The 26744-nt window shown below is 35.4% G+C and overlaps 1 protein-coding gene across 1 annotated transcript in view; it reads left to right on the top strand.

Moving 5' to 3' along the window:
• GRK5 (G protein-coupled receptor kinase 5) overlaps positions 1-26744 on the top strand; it is a 1993659-nt gene that overhangs the window by 1687762 nt on the left and 279153 nt on the right. The window contains exons 8-9 of the mRNA XM_044056079.1: positions 2880-3020; positions 22195-22385. Of these exons, the coding sequence (XP_043912014.1) occupies positions 2880-3020; positions 22195-22385 (332 nt within the window). The remainder of the gene's footprint in view (positions 1-2879; positions 3021-22194; positions 22386-26744) is intronic.

The following is a 26744-nucleotide window of genomic DNA, read 5'->3' as shown; positions in this document are numbered from 1 at the left end:
TGCTCTGTACTTCAGACTAGTAAGTCATCACCTCTACAACCATTCCCTTTAGACAGAAGTGGTATATGCTTCACTTTCCATATGAAGAATTTGTGTCTGGCACAGTCTTAAGGAATGCCATTCTGTGGCCACCGTCCGTCCATCTCAATTGATTGATCATTTGTCGCAAAGTATATCAGGAAGACAGTGTCAGCAACACTTTCTCCTGCAGAAGACCAAGAACACTCTTGTCCATTTCACATGGATAGTCAGGATTGACAAGGACATACATTTTTTGAATCATACACCACGTTCACTACAGCAACATTAGCTAGATTTTGGAGGATAATAAATGTGCATTTGTCCTAATTAGTTCTTTGCCAGATGCAGCCTTATTACATACCACTCCTCATCCACATCACGTGACATGGTGCTATATATATATATATATATATATATATATATATATATATATATATATATGACATTTATCTCCAGAAGGTTTCCTCCTTTCTGAAACGTACATGTCCAATACACCTGGCTGGCACTTTTGACTGACACAGTGCTGTCCACACAACTGCAGCTTTCTCCTAGGTCATCCATAGTGGGTACCATACAATAAAAGAAGAACTTTAATACTGTGCCTTGTCCATATCATATTGTGAGTACCTAAGTAGTAGCTCCAAACAGGAACACTCCTACTTGGTTAACCTACACATACCTTAAAATCCCAAAAAACAAAGCAAGTAGGTACCAAAAGCAATAAGACTGAAAATCCACACTAGTACCACTGTCAGGTGAAGCAATAAAGCCACGGATAAATTCTTCTGTGAATGCTCATTTATTGAGTAAAGTCCAAGCAGTTGCAGAATACAGTAACACATAAACACATAAATGTTTTAACCTCTCAGTTTTCGTTTAATACAGTTCATCAGATGTGGGCTATCTTTAACTAACTCATTTTATACACTCCTACCAGGTTAACCTACACACACCTTAATAACATGTAGTGAGAGAGTTGCTGCTACAACTACTGCATTAAACCTCCAACATAAACAACATTGTTTAATCACTCTTTATGGCACAACAGTAGCACCCATTGCACTAATTTGTTTCATCACACTGTATGACACAACAGTAGCACAAGACAAAAAATAAGCTAACCACACTACTAAAGGAGACTCACAGGCAAACAATTAAAACTGGAGAAATAAATATGTGAGTCATCCAACACGGTCCAAGCAAACAAACTTCTGTTGAACACCAAAATATATAAAAAACTGGTTTATTAAAGGAAGTTAACACTTTTGTGGGGTTACTGCTTCATCAGACCAAATACAAAAAAGCATTAAAACACAGAGAAATTTAAAATATAACACAACCAATCAGATAAAGCTAATTAAAAAAGACCAATCAAACAGAGTGATGTAACCCATATCACCGCGTACTAAGTAGGGCTGGTTTAAGGGAGACACCACTATTAAGTCCTGGGTATTCATATACATGCAGAGAAACAATCCATTTTAACTCACACAATTCAACTGCTTTATTTAAATAATGTATAGGTTACATCACTCTGTTTGATTGGTCTTTTTTAATTAGTTTTATCTGATTGGTTGTGTTATATTTTAAATTTTTCTGTGTTTTAATGCTTTTTTTGTATTTGGTCTGATGAAGCAGTAACCCCGCGAAAGCGCTAACCTCCTTTAATAAACCAGTTTTTTATATGTTTTGGCGTTCAACAGATGGTTATTTGCTTGGACTGTGTTGGTTGACTCACATATTTATTTCTTCCAATCTTAAAAAGTTAATGGAATAACAGCTTTTGTATTAGTGTGAATTTTCTGAAGAGTACAAAGTCTGAAACTAAACTGTCATTATTTTCTGACTTCAGTGTTCAATAATTTGCCAAAGATTTGACAGAAAACCACAATTTTATGAAAAATTGACTAAAAATATGAGTCTAAAATCTGGGCATTCTGCAAAAATCTGTACAGTTCAGAGGTATGCTTACACTAATTAATGTAATCACACTACATGACACAACAGTAGCACCCATTACACTAATTTGTTTAGTCACAGTACATGACATAACAGTAGCACCCATTGCACTAATTCATCTAACCATATTACATGACACAACAGTAGCACTCAATACACTAATTTGTTAAATCACACTACATGGCAGAACAGTGGCACCCATTACACTAATTTGTTTAATCACACTTCATGACACAACAGTAGCACCCATTTCACTAGTTTATTTAATCACACTACATGACACATTAGCCCCCATTACAGTAATTTGTGTCTCCAGTGCAGTGAGTCAAGGTGGCTGCCTTTCTCTAGTATGGGCAAACAGTAGCACCCATTACACTAGTTTATTTAATCACACTACATGACACAACAGTAGTACCCATTACACTAATTCATTTAATTACACTATATGAGGCAAAGTAGCACCCATTACATTAATTTGTTAAATCATACTACATGGCACAACAGTAGTGGCCATTACACTAATTTGTTTAATCACACTACATGACACATTAGCCCCCATTACAGTAATTTGTGTCTCCAGTGCAGTGAGTCAAGGTGGCTGCCTTTCTCTAGTATGGGCAAACTGGCATTGGCTACTCACTGTCATCCTCCTACACTTGGTCCCTCCAATGCACTTACCAGTAGGCAAACATGAGTCATGCGACCTGGAGTTACGGCTTTACCATTCTGTAACATGTCACAGTTAACAGACACTAATACATTATCTTAAGAGAACTGCACTTTGTGCCAGTCTTTTTCCCTGCACTTAATATGTGTATTGTAGTTTGCCCTAAAGTTTGAGATCAGTGGTATAAGCTTGACAACTTATTATGCTACTGTTTCTTGTATTTGCATTACAGGTATGTGCTTGTCAGGTACGGGCTACAGGCAAAATGTATGCATGTAAACGATTAGAGAAGAAAAGAATAAAAAAACGGAAAGGGGAAGCGATGGCACTAAATGAGAAGCAAATTTTAGAAAAAGTCAACAGTAGATTTGTAGTAAGTATACATTTTACGCTATTGCTTATTTTTATTTTGATGTTGGTGCTTTCAAATAATCTGTATTTAAAATAAAATGTTGACACCAGAAATATTGTATACTGTAATCTCTGAGGCTCCTGAAACATTGAGATAATGACTTTCCTTAATTATTTCATGCTTATTTCAAAACACCAGTGTATATGCTGCAGGATTTGCTTAATGTTTTCACAAAAATAAATTCTTTATCTTCTCATGTTAATCTGCATTAGAAGTGACTCTTTAGATTGATATTTGACATTATTTTAATTAGAAAACTGTAAAGTGATGATTTGATATAACTTACTCTGAAGTAAAGTACTTTCAGAAGAGTAGTGCATTTAACACTGAGTTTTGTAAAAGTTGTATACCCTCCTTTCTTCTGTAACAACAGATGCTGGGAGTGAGACTGATGATGCTGGCCATTGCATTCTTTTTGCAGTTTTATTTATAAAGTTATTAATACAGTTTTGTATTGGTATGACTTCAGGTTTTCCCATTATGTGATGAGGCATGACAGCGGGCATTTGCTAAACACTGACAAATATGTTTCTTTGTATTAAAGTCATATGCCTTTTATTTTATCTGTTATTTCATGTAACATTAAACTTTAAGTGGCATTAAGAAGTCTGCAGCATTTCAGTGATGTAGAAAATTGTATTTTTTAAATTATTAACTCAGAAGGCAGGTGAAACCTCAACACATTTCATTCGTTATTGCTCAGGATCTTTATTTCTTACACATAACATTTCTTTCAGGTGTGTTATCAAGGAAGCCCCGTGATGTCCTATAATTATTTTTATTGACCTTGTAGAAGTAGTGCTTTCCTTTCTGACATCCAGATTTTTCACACAACTAGGTGCCGCACATTGGTGATTTCATTCATTTAGAGTTCCCAATTCCTTTAATTGTGCTAGTTATCATAGTTATGTTATTGCACATATAACTTTATTTGTATATCCTAATACCTGGGGTATCTGGGTGTGACAAATCCTTGTTAGCCCATTTCAGAATACACATATTTTCATTTAAGTACATCCTATGAGCATCATTTTTAAATGTATGTTTTATTATTATTTGTTAACCACGTAGGTGAACTTGTCTTCAGATTATTTTTCAACCCAAACTCATGCTTAAAGGCATATAAATTATACATATAAAGTAATATCAGTAAAAGATAAGAATAATTGGAAGTGTTAATACAAATACACATAGCCATATTCCACTCCATCTTATCTCCATTGGGCCTGCCCAATGGCTTCTCTACAGAACCCAGATGACCCATTTGTTCCACTGAAGGTGGAACCTGGCATCCCTCAGTTAGGTAAGAGTTCCCAGGAAGTATAATCAGCTCATACATTCCCCTTCTGGTGACAGCTGGGTGGCAAACAACAGGTCAGCTTCAGACCCTAAGGTGCAGCCTACTCACCTGTCTCAGAGTACACTTGCTGACTCACAGTTGCTGTCTGCCCAAGGGAGGAGGCAAATGACTTCTCATATACACTTTCCCCTTTTTCTGGCTCCACAGAGCTCTGAAGTGTCAATGCAAGCCGTCCAGGCCATTATAGGCAGACAGTGAGCTTGTAACCTCCATAACAGTTAACTAGAGGATGAGTGAGCTGGCTTCAGCTGCTTATGCCCCTCCTTCCCACCAGGCCACCCCAGAAGGCATTGCATCTAATTAAACATACATCATCGTGACTGTAGTCAGGGCCTCAGCCCTTTATGCCATGGGGCTGGGAGCACCACAACACTCTTTTGAGCAAGTTCAACGTAGACTGGGTTTTATTATAAGCATTAATTGAAAATCTTAATAGATCCATTTCACAACAGACTGCAAATAAATTTAATGTTAATATAATTTAGTGTATAGGGAGTGTTTCAGAACTGCAAATGTTGGCTATTGCCTCTTATTTTGACAGCTAAAGGATTCAGTGAGGCATCTCATTATATTAGTTATTACTTCTTACTTCTGACAATGAAAGGATTCAAACAGAATTAATGAATGAAAAGCCTTATTTAATAATCGTGATCATTCATTAATTTTGGCTGCCATAGTTTCATTTTTATTAGTTTGTTTTGTTATTTTTCTATTAATGAATGGATTCAGTGAGGCATTCTTTTATTTTTATGTAAAGGCTATAATCCTACAGTACAAGATATTTAATGTTATACATGTGGCCTCCATATAATCCACATGTGTGTGTGTGTGTGTGTGTGTGTGTGTGTGTGTGTGTGTGTGTGTGTGTGTGTGTGTGTGTGTGTGTATGTGTGTATGTTTATACATATACATATGCAGAGATGTTAAACTGAGGCCCCATCTGCCTGAATTGGTGGTAGCTCAGATGGATGTAAAAAATCCCACAGTACCTATTGAAAATAGGAGGGTCCTTTATTTAACATAAGATAAAAAACATTATTTACATACTTACAAAATTTGCATATTTACCAGTACATATATACATATTTCTATTTCTTCCTGTTTTATCATTTTTTTCTACCATTCTCTTTGCTAAACTTCCACAATTGAACTCTGCCCCATCTTCCATAACCATTATCTGATTTTTTATTTTTTTGTATTTTATCTGCCAAAATCCATTTCCCATTAAACAAAATTACATTGTCTTTCCTTCCAAATAACCCATATTACATAAAATAAATTATCTACCATTCTCGCATATTCTTTTTTCTTATTCTTATAATATCCACACGTAATTATGTTCATATCTGTATGGTTTATGTTATTCTTCTCACAACTTTTCCCAGATTGTCATCATTCTTTTACATTTCAAAACAGCAAACTCTGTTGTCTCCTCCTCCACTCAAAATGAACATATTCTTTCAGACTTCTTTTTCTGTGGCTGATTCCCCTTTACTGGTTATATATTTATTACCAGTCTGCAAAGGAAGTCCTGAAACTCTACTGCCTTGATACACCACTTTCTTGTTACTGTAATGGCTTTAATTACTTCTTCTGGTAAATTTTCCCCTGGATTTGCATAATAATATTGTTTCATTATGTTATTGCACCACATTCTTCTATCCTTCTCCAGATTATCAGTTTTTATTTTCCATGTTAGCATTTTTCACGTTAATTTTAATGTACTCATTGACATTTTCTTTTTCTTATTTGCATCATCTCCTGAATTTTTGCACTTATATTTAAATATTCTTACTATTAAATTCTCATTATCTCTAATAATCTATACAAACTTAAAGAAACAGAATAAGCAACTACCAAATCCCCATTCATCTTCACTCATATACAATACACCGCTTTTCTCTGGGTTTAATTTGGAAGCCCATATGAAAGAAAGCACCAAGTGCACAATTTCCTTTTCATATTTTGCAGGGATCATATAAACATTTGACATATATACGCTTTTTCCTGTTAATGCCAAATTCACCAGATAAACCTTTCTCCTGATTACTAATTAATACGTCCACCACAGAAGACATATTTCTTTCATTTCTTTTACAGTTCCCCTGATTGCATCATAACTGCATCATTTTTACCAAATCTTATTTATAGCAAAGACAAAATGCACACACCCAGTTTTTAGGACATCACCCAAACCCTTAAGTTTATCTTTATTCAAGGTAATTTCCATGTAAATTAAGCATCCATTCAGATAAACCAACACTTACCTCATCCACATTTTGTTCTTAGCAACTATAGTCATATTGTCTGTGTATGTCAAAACTACTGGAATAACTGCATCTTTTTGCATCACATATTTAGCATATTTCATTTTATAAGCTACTTCAGTCACTATCATATTCATTACCAGTGCAAACAATATTCCACTTATGGGAAACTCCTTGTCTTCTACCACACTTAATGCATATTTGTTTTAATCGGCCACCCATTCACTAACATTCTCACCGTGTTGTTTTGATATGCTAACATACGCACATTCCTACTTCTGTTACCTCTGCCATACATCTCTATAACATCCCATAATGCATCATGTCATACTGTATCAAATGCCTTGCTGATATCATCTACGTTTCACATCCTCCCTTTTACTTGTATCATCTACAATTTCTCTCACAAGAAAAACAATTCTTGACATCCCTTCCCTTTTAAACCATATACACTTTCTTCCATATTGTCTGTCATCCTTCCTTCCATTCTCCCTTGTATTATTATCATAGCAATTATAATCTGTGTTGTGTAGTGTGATGGGTCTTCAATTTTTTCATTTCATTCTTCTCGTCTGTCATCCAAATCAATTTTAACATCCCACTACATAATTCTTAATAAATAAACCCTTCCTTCAACCATTCATTCAGTACATATGCAAAATGCTGTCTTTGCCAGCCCACTCATTTTTTGTATATTCCATACCCTGTACCCATTATGTCTGATATTGAATCAACATTCACCTTCCTAAGTACTTCAACCAATTCACTAAAATAATTTATTCTTCAAATTCTTCCTTAACTCGTTCTGAAAATGTTTCTGTTCTGTCTTGTTTTCTAGCCTTATACTCTTCTACGTATTTCCACGAGCTATACTACAATATTCATAATTTTCTATTGTGTTCTATTTATCTCTTCTTTTACATTTTAATTTCTTTCATTATACCAATATCCTCCTTTACTATTTTACCCAAATATGCAGGTGCTGCCTTTCTTCTCCCTTGTAAATAATATATCTGCCTTAATAGTAATGGCTTAAATTTTCTCATTTCCTTTTATATATTTTTTTCATGTAACACTCTTATATTATTCTCTAAATTCTCTAATGCAGTTCTATAAATTTCCCCATGCTTCACTTTTTCTTCCTTTCATACATCATCCTACTAATGAAAAAACAGTTTCAATACTTTTTTTTTTAAGTACAGTCTACTACTCAGAATAGTTTTTATAGAAGTCATTATTGGTTATATGATCCTTCCATAACTATAATACTTCCTACTGTCCAATTTTATTCAATAATTCTCAATTTCTCATTTATTTTCATTCCCTTTCCTATTTTAATGTACTCATTTTATTCCATCACCTCTGTCAGTATTGCTAAATGATCTGAAAAAGCCATTACAAGTGTTTTGCCATGTGCTACCCAAAGACTTCTGATAATACAAAATAATCACTTTCAGATCCAAGTGCCCTCTTCTGTAAGTCCATTGACTTTTGTTCCACGTAGCTAATTTACCACATTTTATCACTTCCTGTATTTTTTTACATCTTGTCTTTTCTTTTTATGTCTTCCCCTTAAATCCCAATTAAAGTCCCGTACAGTTATATTTTTCATGATAACCACCAGATAGTCTAATTTTTGACAAAACAGATTCTTTCTTTCCTTGCTAGTTATATATGCATATAATACTATAATTCTGTAAACATGTTCTCTCCACCTCTCATCTATAATAGTTAACCTTCCCATCCCTACCGGTATTACATCAAGTATTTTTACTGTACTTTTACACAACACAGCCACACCAGAACACCATTAACTTCCTACATTCCATATTATATTTCCATACCACAATTTTTCTGCTTGTAGTCTTTCTTCACTTGTCTTATATCCCCTAGTAGAATAACATTAATATCATATTCAGCATACCATTCTAGCATCCCTATTCTTCTTGTAGTGTTAATAATACTGGTCACATTTACTGAACGTACTCGTACTCAACATTTTTTTATTTTCCTTTTTTTTTAAGTTTATCAGAAATATTTTTACATTTTTATTTTCTTATTTTTACTCTTTCCCCTGTTGAATTTATTTTCATGGGTTTATGTACAAGTAATTCTTGAGCCTCAGAATCAGATTTTTCACTGGCTAGAACTTCAAAAAAACATATTAGTGTCAGTATCTCCTCCTGACCTCTCTTCCTGCATGCAGTCTCTCTCCTTCCTTTTTCTTCTTCACTTAGTTCACGTCTCCCCCAGTCTCTTGTTGTCCATCCATCTGTATGTTTTATTCCCTTTCTATTTCTGTTTCATTATTTACTATTTGTCTTGACAGTCCATCTAAAAAGTATTCCTTTTTTACACAACCTGCATTCAGTCCCACACTTTTTTTTACTGGATGTCCTTTATTCCCAAACTGGTCACATTGTACCTTGTCACAGTCATTGAATAAATTAGAAAAGTCCCTACAAAAGAAGCATGATTTAGGCTGGCCAGCATATCTTAATGTCCTTCTTTAACTAGCCACAAAATTAACACGTGGCAAGTGTTTAACCATGTTTTTAACATTCAAAACAGCTTCTAATTTCTACCCTCAACCCCATAAGTGACTCTCATCTCTATCTTTAACAATGTTACCTACAGTTTCACACAAAACCTGCTTGCATTTTTAACACCATCTTCCAGTTCATCAGTTCTAAACTGTAAAGTATAATTTTACTTAACATTTAACTTGCTACCAGAAAATAAATAATTGTTCCACAGATAAATGCCCTTTTTGTTAAATTTCTAGAAACTTTGTCAGGCCCTAAGTTTCAAATCTTAATCCACAAGAAGTTTCGGTCCCTATATGTATAAAAGAGTAAATTTATTGAGTTTTCAAACCCAGGACAATTGCCAAATTATACATAATATGTATATTACAGTGTAATTTGTGTTCTTATTCTCACTGCTAATGCTCTGCTCTTTTTAAAAACAGTTTTACTTACAGTCTGTTGCTGCTCTTATTTTTGCCTGCTGTCCCTGCTGCATATGTTTTAATTACTGCAGCATTCTCTGCTGCCACAAAACCAGACTCCTCCTTAGTTTGTTGCTGCTTTCCTCTTTTATTTCCAGTCACTGAAACATTTGGTGCTGCCACATCACCTGGTTCCTTTTCCACATTATATTCCTCAGCACTTCTAAAACAGTTATCTGCCATCTCACCCCATGAAACAGCAGAACGGTCACCTGGCTCATCCTGCTTGGTTATTTCCAACAGAACACCATCCACAAGCCCTCAAGTATCTTTATTTGCATTCTGATATCCCATATTAAACAAATATTTCTCCAAATTCACATTTTCTACCTCCAAACTCTCCACAGCTTTTCTCTCCTCCGTGCTGCTGCTTTCCTCGGGTCTTTTCTTTACCGCTCCAAAGAGTAGGGTTTTCTATTTATATGCAGGGTCCCTATTAAATTGCCGAACGTTTCAAAGTTTAAATGTCATATGGTCGACACCATATGATCGAACTTTGAAAAGTTTGAAGGTGAAAGGCAATGGCTCCATACGTGCAGAATGGGAAAATTTCCCTTTTCTGCACTGAAGTGTGGTCTCGGAGTTGGTATATTTAAGGAGGGGGGTGTGGGGGTGCTCCACATAGCGTTACGGTATTTTTTTTTTTTTTACTTTTCTATTATGTATTCTAGGCTTCAAGTTTCGCTCATATGTTGTTGAACATATGAGGTTCGAAATTTTGAAGCTTTGAATATATAATATTGACCCTATATACATATGTACAGTTCACATGTTTACGTATTTATATATATATATACAATATTTACATATTTTAATATCATTCAATATATTGATATTTCCATTTTAAGTATTCCCCTGACTCTTTTGCCCACAACTAAAACCATATTTTTTCCAGAATTTTTGTCAATGTCCATTTTCCATTGTATCTTATTTCATTAACTCTTTCACACCACATAGTCCATCTTACATAGAATATGATTCTGCCCATAGCATCATTCTGGGATCTTGTCCCATAAAACCTATACTCTATTATGTCCATGTTTAACATTTCAGAATTTAAATAACTTTTAATCAAATCATGTTTACATACTTCTTTCCACAGTTGTTGAATATTCTCACATTTAGAAAACATGTTCTGTAGTTTACAAGTCATTACATTTATTACATATTCTAGCCTGTTTTCTCTTGTATGGCATATTTGCCCCATTAGTAATTTTCCCGTGGACAGCCTCCACAAAAATCATTGCATTCTTTAATTGTTTTATCGTTTTTGTATCTCATTATTATTACTTTCATCTTATCTATTTCTCTTTCCATGGATCCACCCAATAAAAGGATATCGTAATGTTAACATGCCATTCTTTTCTGTTCTTCTCTATCACATTCTTTTTTTAATTTCCACAATACAAGTTTACTATAAAATTCTTTCATTTCTTCATTAATAACACTTTTTCTTCTTGTTTTCATTTCTATTCCTTCCCAGTACTTTATTGTTTCTGTCAAATCTTTATTTTTCATTATTCCTTTTTGTACTTTATACATACTTAAAGAGGTTGCATGCACAATTGGATGTATCAGCCCCAATCCCCTTGTTCATCTTTCATATACAAAATTCCCCTCTTAACTGGATTCAGTCTTAACCCTAAAATAAATGAAAAAAAATTGTCTGCACAATTTCTTTTTCATATTTCATTGTCATTATATAAACATTTGCAAAATAAACTAAGTAGGAGAAGTTCTCCAATGCCCTGGCCAAATGTCCCCTAATAGTATAAGTATCACCTCGTAGTCTCCCTTTAAAAGAGGTTACTAGCCTAGTGAGGCTAATCTGATCAGCAAATGATAAATAAAAAAAATAAAATAAATGAATTAATAATATAATGCAGAAGTAATATCCTAGCTGAATGCTTCCTTTCCTCAGTCCTCATTCATACAGAATTGTAGTAATACTGGCGTGCTTAATCCCAGAAGTTTTCATACTGATTTTGAGACCATACTACTTGCTTCTTCTGCTAATAGTAATAAGCTTTCATAATAAAAGCTATCTTTAATAAAATTATGTGAATAAACTATATCCACATATTAGTCAAGACAGCAGAGGTGTTATTTCTTTTCTTTAAATTGATTCATCACAAACATGTATGGTTTCAGAACTGACCACTGTCTTCTTGTGAAACAAAGCAAGTCTGGTCCTTGAAGCAAAAGTACAGTGCAGAATATAAACACCCATTTGCCATTTGTGAGCTTCCCCCACCACCACAACTAGTTTGTCATGACAGCTGGAGTAATCGCTCTTCTAGAACTGTACTGTCATGTTCAAAATGTTTATGTATATCCAGATTTCCTTTCCCGTATACCTGAACTGAAGAAAAGTTACCTGACTTTTAGTCCTTTTGTATACAAAACTGTCCATTTTCACCTTCTAAACACATATGTTCCATATATCATTTTATCATTTAAGTTTATTAACTAGAGTCACATGATGAATATGTTGAAAAAACAGGCAACATTTCGAAAAAAGACAAACATACAAGCTTACATTATAAATATGGAAAACATAGTATATATATATATATATATATATATATATATATATATATATATTTATTGGTGACTTTTTGTGTTTTCATCTCAAATTTGAACCATGTCTATTTCTTTTGACTATGTGTAGTATCAGAACTGTCATTAATCAGATCCAGGTCAAGATCCAGGTCAAAATGATTATTCTGAAACTTGAAAAGATATTTCACTTTTACTATATGAAATCACCTTCCAAAAATAAGAAAAATATTTTCTTATTGTTTTATTCTTTTTTCCAGAATGCCTGCTATCTATCTGCCCTTCTGCTGTCACTCAGCTTATTCATTCCCTCTTAGGATAAGTGATGATATTGGAACACTGTCATCCAAGCAGCCATCAGGATTCTCTGTTTTTTTTAATCCCTTTGTCATTCCCCCAGCAGCTGATGTGCACTCATTATGCAAGGGCCTTACAGTGGTTTTTTTTTTTCTTCTATATCACTTGTGCTCATTACTTGCATCATTACAGCTGAACAGAGCCTAACACGTGTCTTGGGCTTAGTCTCAGGATGAAGTCTCTCTTTACTGTGATGGTCTTTCTTGCATCAAACTGAACCATTTTCCTCTTTCCAAGATGGATGGATGCCCTTTTTCACCATTCCAGGTCATCTGCCTAGACTCCTAGGTTCATAGGTGTATATTAGGATGTCATTTTAGTAGACCATTAGGAGCCTAGCCACTGCAATTCCCACTACTTACTACTTCTATTCATAAGGGTTTCAGGAGCAAGGCCATGGGAGAATTTACATATCCCCATCCAATCATCCATGTTGGATTTAAAGAGAGTCAGGAAGTTAACTTTGTTTAACACAGAAATGAGCTCATTCCACTAGTACATGATTCTTTGGTAGATCTATCTATCTCACCAACAAAGTCTGTTAATCTTACAATGTAGCGTTACATCCCTAGAATGGGTATTTTTGACATTGCTTGTTTTAAGACAAGCAGGATAGTCACTTGCTGCCTTGTAAGCTAAGCAGAGGATGCCATAGTAAACCCGGTATGAGATGGAGTAGCCTGATAGGAGGATTTAAATATTTTGTATAGCATAGGGAGCTTATGCCTCAGTTTTTCTTGTTAAGGAAGCATTGTGCTTTTCTCCTAGTTTGGCAAAATGCCTAGATGTATGCAGGGCATTCTGTTTTGTTCTATTCTAATCTATTTTATTCTATTCTATTCTTTTCTGTTACTGTTTCATAAAAGAGAATTAGAGAGGAACAATTATATCATTTGACCAGGAGGACATGCCTTCAGTTATTAATTGCATTAGTTAGAAAGATTTGCTGATGATAGCTGATATGTGGTAAAGAAAGTTCATTGTCCATTTATTTACTTCAAGCTTTTATGACAGTATCTGTTCTGAGGGGTATTATTTATGAGGTAGGCTCCAGGCCATTCACTACTACACATTACATTTATTCCTTTTGTAGCTCATTAGTGTATTCAGCTTACAGTTTCCATTACAATCACAAGTAGTTACCTCTCACAGCCAGATTTAGAACTCAGTACCTCCCATAATCAGTAGTGCTTTTATTTCATCATATGCTAACCCTATCGCTAGCCCAGTGGATAGCCAACTGGCTCACAGACAGGATCCAGGAAGTTAGAATTGAGGAGTCCACCTCTACAAAGAGGCCAGTCACAAGTGGAGTCCCTTAGGGATCAGTCCTTGGACTGCTCCTTTTTGGCATTTACTTCTTAGAGGTTAAGGCCAATTCCAGTGGTCTCTGGCTGACTAAATCTGCAGATGATTGCAAATTAGGAGCTGTCACTGAATCTCACACTGATACAAATGTTCTCCAGGAGGGTCTGACATAGACAAATAACTGGTGTCAGAGCCCTGGACTAAAACTAAATGCCAAGAAATGCATAATAGTATCCTTTGGGAAGTCATCCATCCCTGGTAAGTATCATATTGACAACACATCCCTTAGAGTTGACCAAGTATTCAGGGACTTAGGGACACACATAGATAGTAATCTAGCCTTTGATCATCATGTGTCTACAATGGTGAGGAAATCACTCTATGTTGTGCAACGTATAAACAAAGGTATGGCATCTAAGTCCAATGAAGTCATTGTTCTGTTGTATTCGGCATTTATCAGACTTATCATTGAGTACAATGCACCCTTTGGTATGTACCTAACCAGGCATATCCAACAAGTGGAACATCCACAGAGGTTCCTAAAAGAATACAGAGTATAAGTAATATGTCCTATGCAGACTGCCTCAAGACCCTATCCCTGTATTCTGTCTCCTACAGGCTTTTGAGGGGAAATCTATGCCTGGCATACAGGGCATTGTCAGACCCCACTCTGACGGACCTCCTGCATATCCACAAAACAAACAGTGCCAGAATTACCCATTCTAAAGACTTAAACCTTGTCTGTAATATAAATATGACCTGCTGGAGAGACAGGTATGTATCCCATAGACTACCCGTCTATGGAACAGAATCCCCATCCATGTGAAACAGAGTTTCTCCCTAACTCAATTCAAGTGCAATTTGGACAATTGGATGGGGAACAGGAAATTCATCCCTGATTTGGTACCTATGTCTCTAATGAACACAGGCAACATGTAAATGGTTCATCTCCTAGCCCCCTACTTGCAAATGTTTCATCTCTAAAGCCCCTGCTTACACTTATCAAGGATATCAGAACTTGTCAGTGATTTGAGATGCATGGCTAGGCTTAAAAAAACCCTGTAGTCATTAGCCTTATAAACACCTATGAACCTATATATAAAACTATCAAAACCTGTTGCCTTAATCTTAACTAAAACTGAGAAAAAGTAAGAGTCTTATGTCAGTTCTCTGTTACTATAGTGTGACTGAAACCCTCTAAAGCTACTTCCCGTTGAGTTTGCAGTTGCCTTCTTTAATGGCACTTTTCTCAAGATTCAAAACTGTATTGTACTTTTAACAAAAATAAAAATGAAAAAAAATTACCAGCACATTTGTTCTCTTCTGAAACTAAACTTATGAAGTAGGGAGATAAAGCCTGGAAAATTTTTGAGAGTTGCAGACCATTTGCATATCAGACCTACAGAGCCCTAAGAAGTAAAGTAAAAAAAAAAGTTCAAAAAGTAAAGAGAGACCATTATCATAAACTGGGACCCATGTTCAGCTACCAAATCTTAAAAACCTCAAACCATGAAATAACAAATGTAAAACAATGAAATGGACAATTATCAAACAATGGCAATGTCAAAAAAATACACTGAATGGCCATAGTTGGCCAACAACCAGGAATTAACATGATACATAAGGTAAGTGAAGGGAAACCTTTTCAATTTACCCTATTCCTCACTGTAGTGCAATCTCAGAGGTAGCATATATAGTTAGGGAGGGTTGGGGTGCAACCCCCCCCCCACATTGGTGGGGTACAGCTCCCCACCTTGGTTGGTTATGTGTGCGATGTTGGCCGACTATGGCCATTCAATGTTTTATTTTTCGATGTCGCCATTGTTTGATGATTCAATTTCACTGTTTTGTGACTTGGGTTTTCTAGTATTCAGTAGCCGAACATAGACCCCATTAATTGTAAACCTCAAACATTAGTGCCAAAACATTTTGAAATAACATTCACAAACTGCTGTCTCCTGGTAAAAGTGACAACTGAACCCCATCTGTCTGGAGACCAATTCCAACATAGTTTGCAAAATAAATGAAATTTTTTTGTTCAAGAGGTTAGATAGACTTCTCTACTCCAACAACAAAATATTACCACCTTAGGTAATCCTGTTGATACCCACCCATCAGATCTGCAAAGTACAGCTATATCTACTTCAAATATGACTTCCACTCATGTTGATCTAACCCTGTAGCTCATTTCCTGTAAACAAATTAAAAAAAAAAAAACTTGTAATAAAACGTAAACCTGGCAGCAAACCTAATTCCAACTGAATATCTTAAAGGGACAATCCCAGAGTATGAAATTCTGACCAAAATACACTTGTCCTGATACCCCTCAGTTGTTACCACCCACACCATGCAGCCCTGTTTTCATTCTCTCTGGTGATCCCAGTTAACAATATTGAGTTCCTTTCACAGCTTTCTGTCCCCAGTCACTGGGAAACAACAAGGTTATTACATTTTTGTGCATGTTTGTGGTGGGAGTAGTTAAGCAAGACTTTCAGTGTTTACTTTTTATGAACTTGTCAAAAAGCTTATATTAATTCTGCAGCTCTTTATTTCCTTTATTTATTCTGCATAGCGTAACTACAAGCAGTGCAGTCAAAAGAGTACAGTTCAGTGAATTCGTACTAAATCTTAGCAGTTGATTGCCATATTCCCCCTTACTCTGTAGTAAAGCAATGTCAGAATTAGTATGTAAAACTTATTACAGGTTGTAGCAGCAAGTGAGGTCTTAAAATTCCTCAACAGCTACTTTTCTTTGAGGATAAAAAGCACAGGTGAAACTAATGAATGAGTCTGTGAGAGCTTTTGTGAGTACAACTGCAATTTGAGATGGGATTTAACTAAGACACTTGAAACGTCCTGTAAGCACCCCTCCCCCATCCCCCAAAGCCAAAGCTGGGACATGGTCAGAAAACCAGACTGAAAATGTAAACAAAGACTAGAATCAAAACAAAAAATATCTGGGACTGTCTCTTTAACAAAACAACCACTCAGTTGCATATCCTACTGAAACATTAATAGGTCTATCCACGAGCAATATGTTCCTAAACTACATAAGCAATCTTATATTATCCCTATTTACAAAGGAGAAAAAGATTTTAGCATTTCAGACTTCAGACCAATTGCACTATATACCTGTGTCAAAAGTACTCGAGGAATGTATACAGAAACAACTCCTACAATATTTACTCCCTTTTATATCCAAACACAACATGGTATTATCCAGGCCATAGCACTGATGCCATCTTCCTAGCATTTCTTAGTACCGCAAATGCACACCTAACCCAAACCTTTCTCTGATATCTTCTGTATACTTGGACCTGTCAAAAACCTTTGACACTGTTTTTCATAATTGACTTTTACAAAGACTATCCTAACTACATACAGACACTTTCACCTTTACTTGGTTCATAAGTTACCTCTCTGATAAATCTAAAGCTGTTATCTGGTAGGCCTCCAACTCAACTTTCATCCCCACTAATCCCTCAAAGCTCCATTCTAGGCCCCCTTCCCTACTGTTCGGTATATTCATAAACAATTTGCACAGTGTAACCATTAATAGAACCATAATTCATTATACCAGTAACTCATCCCTGATCTGCCATGCAAACTGCCTTCATCAGCTACAAAATCAAACCCAAACTACATTAAACAATTTTGAGGACCAGCTTACTAAATGTAAACTAATATTGGATGCTATAGATAACCATTTACTATCACTATAACATGTACAAACAACACAACTTCAGGACAGGTGAACAAACCCAAACCTTTTGGAGTTATCATAGACAAACACCTTGGGCTTGATCAGCACATTAACCAATCAAAATCTTGGGATGCTAAGTAAAATTAAACCATTCCTCTCTGCTTCCAAGCATGTTGTATGGATCTTTTGCATTTACCAGCCTGCCCACAACTGAACTACAAACAAACAACGCTGTAATATAATCAAATAGCAAACTTTGCTACAAGTCTCCTTAACAGAACAAAAATTATACAGCTCCCCTAAAAATTAAGTGGCTGGGACTACATCATGCTCTGAACTATATCCAACTTAAAACATGCATATTATACATGCAAATAAAAGACCAGCCATTACAAATATAATATATTCCTGGAAAATCAGTTAAATCTCAGCGCCTAAATCAATTATCATTAAATCCAATAATCATTGTAGTGACTCACTAGATGCACGTAATATTGTTAGACTCTGGTACTCACTCCCAGTGGAACTTACAGCAGAATCTAACTCTACATTGCTTCAGTATAATCTAAAAAAAAATATCTACTTTCCAAATAGAACTGCCACTACATAAAATAATATCCTGCAGCTAAAAAGGCCTTCTGTGTTCGTGTTAATTTTTCTAGTTTACGGTAACAAAACACCTCTGTCACTCTGTCCTACTGCTTACACTGCTTTCCACAATTTACCGTTTAACACCTCTCTCTCTCTCCTATCACTCAAGTCTTCCTTTACCCTGTTTAAACTTTATTCATTCTCACTATTCCAAAGTAATGCTTTATTTATTACTATAATGTCAACTACTTCATTTTGAAAAATGCATTTGCATTCATTAATTGTATAACTACTGTGTCTTGTACTATGGTACAGTTATGGAGCTTCTCCCTAAGGATGCTGCTAAAAAGGCAGCTGCCCAGCTAGATTATTCTGGAAAAGAATGGATAAACTGACAATAGATAGATAGATAGATAGATAGATAGATAGATAGATAGATAGATTGATTGATTGATTGATTGATTAATAGAGAATCTGGTTATTGCTGCATTTTTGTAATTCAGATTAATACCATTGTCATGACACCAGGACTTTGAGTTGGTTGGACCTTTTGGAGGATATGAATATCATCTAGTGAAGGTGACAGGCAGCTCCAACTTTTCAATGCCCAGCAAACTTTGTCAGCCAGAGACCCTTGACATCATGGTTGAATATGGCTTCAAAGCAGTGCCATCTGGGTCAATTTCTCAACTTGTGTTGCTGAAGTAAGATTATAGAAAGCCATTATTTATAATCTGAAGCACAAATGCTGATCTCAGACATACTTGTGAGCCTTCCTAATGAGTGAAGAAATGTAACATTATAATTCTGTCTGATATTTTTATCTATGGCAACTTATTTGTTATGATCCTTAGTTTTATATGTGGTATTGATTCTCAAAACTAAGCCAGAATGTGAGTGGCCCATAAACAAACAGGAGAGTACATATTTCATATGCAAGTAAGGAGGTGCTCATTTGGTTTATTTTTGCATATAAGACAGAGACAAAATATTTGAACGTATGAATTCATCATAGTATCACATTATCGAAAGTCTGACTTGACATAATTTGCTTCTTTCACCAGTGCTTGAGTTCTTATTTTGGCATAGTTGAAGAGTGCAGGCAAAGCCTAAGTGTTTGGCTTCTTGTTTTTTTAGGAGGGGAGTGGTACTTTTAATGCGGGAAAAGAGCAAGTAATCCAGAAAAGGCACAATTCATTTGATTTTATTTCATTTGGGGTTTATTAGTTTAGAGGTTGCAATGGGTGCAGTCCCCTGTTAAACTAAATCAAATGAAAAATGTTTCTCTATTTGGTTTTCAGAAGGTCTCCAGTTACCTCATCAGGTGGGGTGCCTTCTGTGTGGAGCATGTATGTCCTCCTTGTACCCATCTGGGTTTGTATAAATACTCTGATTTCCTCCCTTCTCCTAAAAGACATAGCATAGTTGAACTGATGGTCTCTCAATTTTCCATAACTGTATGTGTAGTGTGTGAGTGTGCATTCTGTGATGTATGTGTAGTGTGTGAGTGTGCATTCTGTGATGTGTGTAGTGTGTGAGTGTGCATTCTGTGATGTGTGTAGTGTGTGAGTGTGAATTCTGTGATGTATGTGTAGTGTGTGAGTGTGCATTCTGTGATGTATGTGTAGTGTGTGAGTGTGCATTCTGTGATGTATGTGTAGTGTGTGAGTGTGCATTCTGTGATGTATGTGTAGTGTGTGAGTGTGCATTCTGTGATGTATGTGTAGTGTGTGAGTGTGCATTCTGTGATAGACTGGTACCCTTTCCAGAATAGGTTTCAATTCCTTGCATGTGTTAGCTGATGTAATAAGCTCCATCATCACCATTACCTTATAAAACAAAAATTAGATTATTGGAAAATGGATGAAAAGATAAATGGGTGGCTTTTCATGTTCTCTTTTTAGTATTTTACCCAGAATGTATAGCATACAGATTTATTCTGAACATCTTACTGGTACAGTAAATGACATGCTTGAAATTTATGTCTGAATGTTTTAATTTATATAGTTCTTTGTGTATAGTTTATACTTGCAATAGCAAATGATGCTGCATGGTAACAAAGTGATAACTACATTTTTTTCTTCTTTTTTATATCTGTGTTTAAAAATTCAGTCTTTATTTATTTATGAAGCAGAAGATAGGTCTGAGGTATGTAGCATAATTACTGCAGGAAATGCTTTAATTTCAGCAAATTTAGACAAGTTTTAGAAAGGGACACTTTTCATATCACACCATTGTAATTGAAGATATTATGCTAGTAATTCAGAAATATTGCCACCACTTTTGGGAATTGTGGCATTGAACAATTTGCCTTCTTTGCTACAACTGGCTTTGTAACCATTTCAGGTGAAGTGACAGAATAATTCTCTTTGTGGGAGAATGTAGTCTTTTGTCTGGTTGTGTGTTGCTCACTCATATTAAATTGGACTTTACAAAGGATGCTATAAATTATATTAATTCACAGCAATTTTAACAACCATTTGTTATTAAATGCAGAGAGAATGCAAATATAACTTCTGAGGCAGTAACAGTAATAGTTTCAGACCAACTTAAAAACATGAAGTCTGCATATTTGAGATTAATGGCAACACAGTTTGTATCATTGCAATACAAAATTAGCCACTGTATTGTAATTTTCTGTTGCCTCACCTATTAATGCATTGGCAAGGTACCATCTTGGAATGCAATTTTCCAAGATGATGTAGAAAGCCCAAAGGAAGAGGATTGGAGTGGAAAAGTAGAATCAAGAAAATTAGTGCCTTTTCTTTGCTCTGAAGAAAGAATGTAGGTTATCTTAATACATGACTGGTTCCAAGTGGAGACTAAATGCTAGCTCTCAGTGCATGCATGCTAATGGGCTCAGTCTTATGTGTAGGAGGTATGCCAACGACAGACCTGAGCATACAGAGGAATACATAAAGCTGATTTATGGATTGCATGCCTTCACAAAGCAAAGAACACTTGGTTATGTCTAACCAGCCACTACTCTTTATTCTCTGACTCTTACACAGTTTGATCGCTGACAAAATTACATTAAATCTGGCCTATGACGGTGTAATGTTCTACAAAGTGTGGTGTCATTTGGTTTGGAGTATAGTAGGGAAAAACTTAAGGTCATGGATGGCTGGGTGAAACTTGATGACCCAATGGTCTAAAGTCAAAATAAAGCACACTGAAAATGTCTTGTTTTTTGCAGCTCAGCACAGTAAAGCTATTAAATATAAGACAAGGTAAACAGTAGCCATTAAAGCAAGTGTTTTAATTTCTGCTAAAATTTATGAAAAATTAAGGAGTTATTTGTACAACTTATATGGTATTTTACCTCTGAAAAGTATGAATTTCAGTTGTCTAACCCCAGTCCTTAGGCAAGTTAACAAATTCTAACCCTTCACCCAATGGATGTCAAATGCTGGCTTATTCATTCACTGTGCAGTGATGCTGGAGTGCAGTGGTATTGTCATTTTAACTCTTTTAAACCCCTTGCAAGTAGATATGATAGTTTTCTCCTGTGCCTGCAAGTATTGTTTTGGTCTCGTTGGTATATAAGGGATTTGACTTAATTGCTGGTATTAATGTCAAGCTACCTGGTGAGAATGTGCTTTGATTATTAAAACCTTTGAGTTATTCTGTAATCAAGATGAAGGCTAGACAAAAATGACTTGCTTTAACATTAGTGCATTTCAAACATTCCAACATGGACTCATTTCTTGTATCTCTGATGATTGCATTAAACTTTATAACAAGAAAGTTGATGGATGTTTGCAGTAAGTGATGAGACCAAAATTATATTGGTTTCCCTACATTTTATACCTATATATGCTTAATGTCTTTGATCTGATTAGCTCCATCTATAATAAATGCCTGTGCTCCAATAAATTATTGCTTTTGTTATGAGAAGTATAACTTGTAAATACATTTTTGGCTCTGTTCATATCTAGCAGCAGGTGGTATTGACTGATTCTTTATAAATGTGTCTTTAGGTTAATTTAGCATACGCCTATGAGACAAAGGATGCACTGTGTTTAGTCCTCACTATTATGAATGGTGGTGACTTAAAGTTTCATATCTACAACATGGGAAACCCAGGGTTTGAGGAAGATCGGGCAACGTTCTATGCAGCAGAGATCCTCTGTGGTCTGGAAGACCTTCACAGAGAAGGCATTGTATACAGGTAAGGATTGACTTATTACATAAGACGTGGTTATTATATTTCATTAATAAATTATTTTTGACAAAATGTGTGCTTTTGCAATTATTTTTAATTTTCTTTTAATTATCCATATACTACTTTGCATACCCTTTACTGTCTTAGCAGCCTTTTGTCTTCCCTCTGCTTTCTCCACCCAAAGACCATATATCATCAACGGAGTATCTTCTAGAATTTCACCCATTTCCCTTTTTATTTAGCTGTATCCTGAAGTATTTTACAAGTGAAATGAGTTACTGGTTTGTCAGTCCTTACCAATACCGGGTTGTGTTTAGGCAAAGTCACATGCCAGTTTCCCATTCAAGTCACATACTTGACAAAACATTCATGCAAGTGTACATTGTTTAGTTATACCATATGAAAGCAGTTGTCAACTTTCCTGCTATGGTGTTCATCCTGTAAACTCTACATTTTTAAGGGGGACTTTGTCCTGCTGAAGTTTTGCCTTCTCCTCTAGCCTAAAATACAGTTTATTTTCAATGACACCATAAGTTTCTCTAAAGGTATAGCTCTGTAAATATATTCTGTAAGAATTATCATTGTACTTTAAGTCACTGTATCTATAGTACTACACTGTACTTTAAGTCACTGTATCTACAGTACTGCAGTGTACTTTAATTCACTCTATCTACAGTACGACAGTGAACTTTAATTCACTCTATCTACAGTACGGTAGTGTACTTTAAGTCACTGTATCTATAGTATTGCAGCGTACTTTAAGTCACTATATCTACAGTACTGCAGTGTACTTTTTCACTGTATCTACAGCACTGCAGTGTACTTTAAATAACTGTACCTATAGTACTGTGGATTACTTTAATTCACTGTATCCATAGTACTGCAGCGTACTTTGTCACTATATCTACAGTACTGCAGCGTACTTTGTCACTGTATCTACAGTACTACAGTGTACTTTAAGTCACTGTATCTACAGTACTACAGTGTACTTTAAATAACTGTACCTACAGTACTGCAGTGTACTTTGTCACTGTATCTACAGTACTGCAGTGTATTTTAACTCACTGTTTCTGCAGTACTGCAGCATACTTTGTCACTATATCTACAGTACTGCAGTGTACTTTAAGTCCCTGCACCTGCAGTACTGCAGTGTACTTTTTCACTGTATCTACAGTACTGCAGTGTACTTTAAATAACTATACCTACAGTACTGCAGTGTACTTTAAGTCACTGTATACACAGTACTACAGCATACTTTAAATAACTATACCTACAGTACTGCAGTGTACTTTAAGTCACTGTGTCTACAGTACTGCAGTGTATTTTAAGTCACTGTATCTACAGTACTGCAGCATACTTCAAGTCACTATATCTACAGTACTGCAGTTGACTTTGTCACTGTATCTGCAGTACTGCAGTGTATTTTAAGTCACTGCATCTACAGTACTGCAGTGTACTTTGTCACTATATCTACAGTGCTACAGTGTACTTGAACTCAGTATATCTACAGTACTGCATAGTCTCTGTGCTTCTTGTTGTTTGTGTAACTTTTATTCTTTTCCATTGCCCTGTAATCTAAGCTTGCCAGCATTAAGCAGGCATAGATGTAGCTTGTTATTCACATCATTTGATGCTTTTATCAATTATTTTGAGAGCAAAATGTATATATATTACAGACAGATGGTGCAGTCATGTAGAGCATCGGTAGATGCATTTTTGCAGCCTATATCATACAATGTTAGAAAACTGAAGAAATAATTCTGATTTTTGTTATATAAAATATGGTATTTTGTATTCTGTATCACATAAGGTCATAAACCTGAAGAAAGAATTCTAAGTCTACATATTATTATCTGAAGTATGGTATAATTACCACTTCTGTACCTGTTTGTTCTAGGGAAAAAAATAGATTCACTTTTTTAATTAAAAATAATGCAGACATAAAAACTGGATGCAAAGAACATGCAATAGTATGTGTTAAATAGTTTTTCATACAAATGCATTATTTGCTGCAAAGTTCTCATTCTTTCAACATTTAATTTATGCATTTACATGGTAATACTTTTGTTGTTCTACTGGGCACTGTAGTAAGTTTACTGTTTTAAGATGAGGTCTAGAAAAGTCACATCTCCAAGTTGAATATATGGTGATTTAATAAATAATGACTGTTTTCATACAGAGACTAAATAATACAAAACTTAAAGACATCTTGCTTTGTACTCTTTCTCAAGGCAGTTGTAGTTTCTAAATTTCTGTTCAGTATTTTCACTGAATGCTATTTATCATATACTTCACTAGTCCACTAAACAAAGTTTCTCTTAAAATTATATGCTTTTGTAAGACAGAATTGAAAAATTTGGGGCATCATTATGTAGACTCATGGTTGCGACAGAATTGCTGCGCCCTCTGTTATATACTGCCAAATATGTTACTGCAGTTTAGAATTTAGGTGGACCTAACAACATTAGAAGAGGCTTTGGAACCAAATAAAGAGCTGTCAACAAAGAACATACAATGGCAGTCATGTGCCTCTTAGGGTCACTACTCCAGACAATCCTATATCTGTAAAGAGTAATGGGATTCCACCTCATTCAATGCTAATGAGGCATTATGCGTTCAGGGCAGTCCGCTTACCACTAATTTTGGGCTTTAAAGCAGTATATAATATACACCTAAATATCTAGGAGGTAATAAGAAGAAATATGTGGCAATTGGTGCCTACTGATCATGATGTCATATGGTTTCAGACATGCACTGTTCGTGGTTAGGACATAATTACTGATCCATTACTTTTATGGTAAACATTGTACTTTTATGGACCCCTGAAGATGCCATGGAAATTACTGACTTTGCTAACAATGAGGTAGACTTCAGAACTTAAACTACTAATGTATTTGTAACACTGGGTTATACAGGTTAGATAGTGTACTGCCTAGCTACAGCCTGCTGCATCTCATGTTATGCACGCTGCTTCTAGAAGGCAGTTTGAATAAACACCTCATGGAAGCTGTAAGCTCATCCATATTATCTGTGCTGTGCACAGACTGTTATGTTTTGAAGTACATGAGCACAGTCTGTAGCACAAAAATGTTCCAGCTGCAGTCATCAATGACTCTGTTACTAAAAGCCGCTGTAGCAGAAAATGTGAAACTTTGGATCAATAAATTCAGCGTGTTCCTCAATCCGAGAAAATGAGTCAAGATTCCTGAATTTTGTATGCTCCTGAGGAGAAAACATTAACCTATTTAGCAATTTTACTTTTCGTGCTGACAAGAAAACTGAAAGAGCAGCAGTTAGAGAGTTGTTAGGGCATTGTTTTGTGCCTAGAAAGAATTTGTCATTTTTTGCCATTTCTGCACAAAATCCTACAGGAACTAGATACTTATGTTAATAAGCTGAAGAATCAAGCCAAAAATAATGAATTTGGTGAGCTGAATCATTCAATAAGAAGAGACAACAGTTTGTAGGATAAGAAATTAACAAATAACAGGTAGAGTATTAAGGAAAACAGGCCTAACCTATTATAGAAGTGTAGATGTTTGCAGGTTGAATGAAAGTACAAGTATACAGTTAAAAGAATTACCTGAACAAATGGATGTTCATAAGGTAACATGAGTCAACTAAAGAGGTAAAAATAAGAAATGAAGTAAGAGTGGCTAACAGTATTGGATACAAGAAAAAGAGTCATGAGGTGCACATAAAATATGGTGCATTTGAAAATCAAGTATAATTTGTTAGGAGTGGCTATAAGCATGAGAAGAAGCATTATTTTGCTTTTAATCAATTTTTTAAGATCTGCAGTAGGATCATTTTGGAAAGCCATGTAAAAGCAGGCATATGAATTCAAAATAATTGTTTGCTTTTGAACAGCAGCATGAAAAGTTTTATCGATACTATTGCTATATTTTATATATATATATGTGTGTGTGTGTGTGTGTATGTGTGTGTGTGTGTGTGTGTGTGTGTGTGTGTGTGTGTGTGTGTGTGTGTGTGTGTGTGTGTGTGTATGCTAACTTTGGTTGATTCAAGGTTATCATAATAAGGACATTATGACAAGAAATCTCTGTTACATTAAACATCCTAAAGAAACACTTCAACACTTCAACCTCCCCCCCATTTCAACTTAAGGGCTTCCAGGGAGCACTTTGATCCATATGTAAGTAGATAGGTACAAAGCATGGCAGACCAAGCTCTCACTCCTGACTGAGCCCCCAACCTCTGCAAAAACATTAATTACCAACTTTCTGTACACTGTCTCACGCAATTTGATTTAAGTGTAATTTTTTAAATATAATAGTTAACAGTAGAGAATTCAACTCTTTCCTAAGACAGATAATGTTTAGAATGCCAGCAGACTTTCTCCAC

Source organism: Protopterus annectens, chromosome 14.part0, assembly GCF_019279795.1.
Source record: "Protopterus annectens isolate FY-2018-M chromosome 14.part0, PAN1.0, whole genome shotgun sequence".
In the NCBI taxonomy this organism is placed as follows: Eukaryota; Metazoa; Chordata; order Ceratodontiformes; family Protopteridae; genus Protopterus; species Protopterus annectens.
Note: the sequence above shows the minus strand (reverse complement) of the source record. Positions and strands in the feature narration are given on the sequence as shown.